The 4,649-nt window shown below is 36.3% G+C and overlaps 1 protein-coding gene across 1 annotated transcript; it reads left to right on the top strand.

Annotated features, from left to right (window-relative positions):
- Window positions 1-38: 38 nt before the first annotated feature.
- On the top strand, window positions 39-4,329 carry nenf (neudesin neurotrophic factor). Its single transcript, XM_015393596.1, has 2 exons — window positions 39-257; window positions 2,901-4,329. Exons 1-2 carry the CDS (start codon window positions 39-41, stop codon window positions 3,075-3,077), a joined length of 396 nt encoding a protein of 131 aa, XP_015249082.1. The 3' UTR covers window positions 3,078-4,329.
- Window positions 4,330-4,649: the final 320 nt, after the last annotated feature.

Here is a 4,649-nt window from a genome sequence, read left to right as displayed (position 1 = left end):
ATATATATATATATATATATATATATATGTATGTATGCATGTATGTATATATATGTCTGTATGTATTTAACTCGGATCAGTTCCCTGTCAGTTTATTTTCTACTTTGATCACACATAATGCTTTTGCTTTTTTAAATCTTTTCTCTTTTGCAGAGTTTTATGGTAAAGATGCTCCATATAACGCCCTGGTTGGGAAGGACTGCAGTCGAGCCGTGGCAAAGATGTCTCTGAAGCCAGCAGACCTGACATCAGATACTGTGAGTTAAAAAGCACCCGAGGTGCCTGATTTACCCTCACACACCCACTCCATTGTCCTGACTGTTTTCATGCTGCCTGCTCCCATAAGTTGGATATATAATCCTTCTTTTATCTAGAACGGTGATTTGCATTCTTTAAGCTAATTAAGTGCATTAAAGTTGTGCAAAATCATTTGAATGCATCACGCTAAATTGGATTTTTGCACAGTAGGGCCTTTCATTTTCATAAAAGTAATGACCACAAAAGCAGAACATTTTGGGCCTGACTAAAACTCATTAAACACACCATCCATAACTGCTTTCACATGATCATTTGCCCCCTTAGAGACATATATTTTTGGCACTCTTCAGTGTTTAAAATCATCAGATGATTGTTGATACGAAAAAAGACTCAGTAATTATAAACATTTTTCACATGAGGATACTATTTATTAAAGGGAAATACAATATCTAGGAATGTTTTAGAGGGTTTTAGTAATTGTGGGATAGGTTTATGTGCTCTTTTAGTGGGTTTAAACCTAAAACTCTCACATGAATGCTATTTCTGCACAGTTGTTGAATCTGGAACATTTAATGAGTTATTAAAGGCATGAACCTTTTTTAATGTTTCTATTTTTTCATGATTTTTAATATCTTTTGGGTTTCCTCCTATCAACGCCACCATATACATGTTTGGCTCCAGGGTTTCTTTGTTTTTGTGGCTATGAATGTTCTCTTGTCCAGAGTTATTTTCTGCTAGCTTTTTGTTTTAAAGAAAAATCCTTTCTTCTGCTAGTTGAAGAGCTGGAGTGAGAAAGTTGGTACCTAGTTAGAGCTGTTGTATGTTCAGGTTCAAGTTCATCAATAATATAGAATATTTAACATATTCAAAATATAAATTCAACAGACATATCGAATTCAGATGACTTTATAACAGCAGCGTTTCACTGGGTTTCTCTGGCATATAGGGTTAAAGAATATAAATACATGGAACAAAACCAAAAATTGAATACCTCTATGATTTTCGAAGAAAACAGCTTATTAAAAAAAATGATTTATTTTTACTTTGTTGTTTTTGGAATACAAAATTAGAATTTTTCCTTCACATACATTTCCTGAAACTTTTGGTTTTCTTTGTTGGACATAAGTTAACATAACTTAAGAAAATGCAAGCTCTAAATTTTATTTTCCTGCTGTCACCAGACCATCATCATTCTGTGAATCATCAGATCCAGATTTCTCAGAAACCTGCTGACTGTTGTGTTTCATTTAATCATTAACAATCAAATGCTACTTTGCATGTTTTGTTTTCATGAGACATTGTAAAGCAAAAGTTAGCAGAAGGAGATGGTGACTGTATTGGACAGACTTTTTTTTGGGTGGAACCCGATTCACCCAGGAAGTAAGGTCTCTAGAATCCTCATCAAATTTGAATAATAAAAATTATATTCATTTATCTGTACATCAATTCAGACTAAAGAGGCAGATTTTATTTCTTTGCTCCTCTTTTTGAAATAGGTTAGTCAAAACCGACAGGATTCCAGCAGCATCACTTTCACTTAATCAGATTCTCATTTGGTTTTAAGTCTGGACTTTGACTTTTAACAGATGAATTTACTTTGGTCTGAATTTTGGCTCTAGGGATTTAGGGACGTCCTTCTTAAAGGTGAGCTTCAGATACATACTTCATCAAAAAGTCTTTGCAGATCATGATGCTGCCACCACTGTGTCTTACAATGAGGTTAGATATGGAATCAAAATGCCCAGCACTCTCTGAATTTTATTAGTTAAAAGAGAAAACTTAAACCCGCACGCTTTTTTTGAGTAAAATTCCAATATTTACCTTACTAAAAGAGAAACAACAGCCACCGGCCTTGTTGACATGACAGATTACATGTAGCAAGGAGTTCAGTAGATAAAGCACAGTCTGTTCAGCAACTCCAAGATAAAGCCAAAGTTTAAACTAATCAATACAATAATGTGTCTCTTTTTTTTCACCATCCACTCCCCTCCAGGGTCCTGGCCACGTGCTCCAAATCAAACACCTTCTTGCTTTGTCTTACAGAGGTGTCTGTTCCCAGGATCCCCCCCCATAGATTTACAACCCTCAGCGTATCAGCTAGAGCAGGGATCTCCAAAGTCGGTCCTCGAGGGCCGCTGTCCTGCAGGTTTTAGAGGTTTCCCTGCTCCAGCAAAGGTGATTTAAAATTCTAGTTGATTAACAGGCTTTTGCTGAACTGCAATCTTCAGAATCAGCTGTGCTAAAGCAGAGAAACCTCTAAAACCTGCAGGACAGCGGTCCTCGAGGGCCGACTTTGGGGATGCCTGATCTAGAGGATGCCTGGTCTTCTTTATCTAAAAGCAGATAACATCCCCAGGTTGAATATCTAAGTCCCTATTTTTCCAAAATTTTAAATCTGACACTTAAGGATTATTCTGTGTTTGTAGGTCGCAAAAATAGCACTAAAATACTAATATTGTGAGGAGTGGTTGCTTAGTGATTAAGGCATAGAGCTTGGAATCCTGAGGTTGTGAGTTCGCGCCCCTCTCCCACAGACTGCCACTCTGGAGGATAGGTTAAATGCAGAGGTACATTTCTCCAATGTGAGACTTATTAATGGTTCCATTATTATAAAAGGTTTTCTTTTATCTTGTCCTTTACAGACTGGCCTCACTGAGGAGCAGCTCAAGTCTCTAGATAGTATATTTGAGGAAACTTACAAAGCCAAGTATCCTATTGTGGGTTACACTGCAGCACGTCTCCTGAACAAGGATGGAAGCCCCAACGAAGACTTCAAACCAGAAGACCAGCCCCATTTTCAAATCAAAGATGAGTTCTAGGTTCATTTTAGGGTTTTCTACTCTACATCTAATAAGGATGTAAAAGTGAGAAACATATTTTCAGGAGAAAATACAAATAAATTATTCTTTAAAGATCCTATGAATTTCTTTATCCTCAATCTCTTATGTGTGGTGAAAGCTGGAGCTGTTAATAGAAACTGGCCATTTTACTCCTGTTTTTTATTTGTTTTATAACCAACGTTTAACTGCACAAAATGGAGCTGGTTGCACTGGTAATGTCATTTAGCTCACATATATAGACATTATGTACATTTTATATGTAATTTTACAATATTTCACAGTTACTTGTACAAAAGAGGTGACACCAAACACACACACATATATATATATATTTATGGTCTTCAGGAGCGGACTGCACTCTAAAATACCTCAGTTTCCTCTGGAGGAAGAGTCTGCTCTGACCCTTTTTGTAGAGGGTCTCAGTGCTGTGGGTCCAGTCCAGCTTTTTGTTCAGGTATTTATAAGACTCCACTATCTTAATGTCCATTCCCTGGATGTTCACCAGTGTCAGTTGAGTGGATCTGCTTCTGTGAAAGTCCTCCACTAGCTCCTTGGTTTTCTTTGGTATTCAAAAACAAAAATAACATCGATCCACCTTTCCAGATGGAGCCATCGCAAACAGCGCAAGTGAAAATCTGATCCCCTAATTGTATTTTGCAATAGGTTGAAAAGTGTTTATTTTAGATTATCTTGTGGACCTGTATAATATTATGGATACTGGAGCTTGACTGGGATAGTTGAACGGCTCAAAGTGGATGTCGTAAAAATATCCACATTTTTAAATTCTAAAACTTAAAAGATATGATATAGTTTAACCTACTGACCCCAACTGAAAGACTTTTCATAAGCTCCAGAAATGGTTTATTTGGGGTGTTTTAGCTGATTCGGGTTCAACATTGTAAGATTCAAATGTTGAAATTTTTCTCATTCCAATTCCCTGGGTCACCTAATGTGGGATATTCATTAAGTGTCTGTAAGCCATAATCATAAATCAATCTTACAAAGAATAAAGGATTGAAATATCTTTATGTGTAGTGACTTAATTTAGACATGAGTTTCCCTTCCAACTTAAGTCACAGAAATTATTACACTTTTTCCCAATATTCAGATTTCTTTAGATGTACCCATAGAGTTTGATAAGCTGATCTTGAGGGTCATGTGTGCTTTCAAACCAAGCAGCTGGGATTTCAGAACCAAAGAGGAGTGGCTTACAACTCTCAGCCTTTATTTCTCACATCAGTCCAGTCCTTTTGCTCTCACAGACACCTGCAGTTAATTTAAATCCATTTCAGATCACTACATCAAGGCATCAATGTGTACCTTGTCCCTTGTGGAGACCTGCAGTTGATTCCAAAGTCCTAAGTGTGGATACAAATATTGATTTAGAAGAGTCTCAATATTCACAAACTCACATACTGTGATCCTTACAAGCAAAAGGCAAGATGTTTTTTTATGTGGTCCTGTTTTATTTTTAATATAATGTTATAAAATATATTATCTTTTTTTATTGTAACAACAGTAAGCATGTAGATTTTTAAATAAAAACAAAAC

Source organism: Cyprinodon variegatus, unplaced genomic scaffold (assembly GCF_000732505.1).
Source record: "Cyprinodon variegatus isolate N-32 unplaced genomic scaffold, C_variegatus-1.0 Scaffold650, whole genome shotgun sequence".
Lineage (NCBI taxonomy): Eukaryota > Metazoa > Chordata > Actinopteri > Cyprinodontiformes > Cyprinodontidae > Cyprinodon > Cyprinodon variegatus.
Note: the sequence above shows the minus strand (reverse complement) of the source record. Positions and strands in the feature narration are given on the sequence as shown.

What these genes read in the sequence shown, in the direction of transcription:
- nenf (XM_015393596.1), top strand. Translation starts at nt 39, where the DNA reads ATGTATGTATATATATGTCTGTATGTATTTAACTCGGATCAGTTCCCT. An exon ending in CAGACCTGACATCAGATACT is followed by an intron (nt 258 to 2,900) that starts GTGAGTTAAAAA and finishes TGTCCTTTACAG; the next exon opens with ACTGGCCTCACTGAGGAGCA.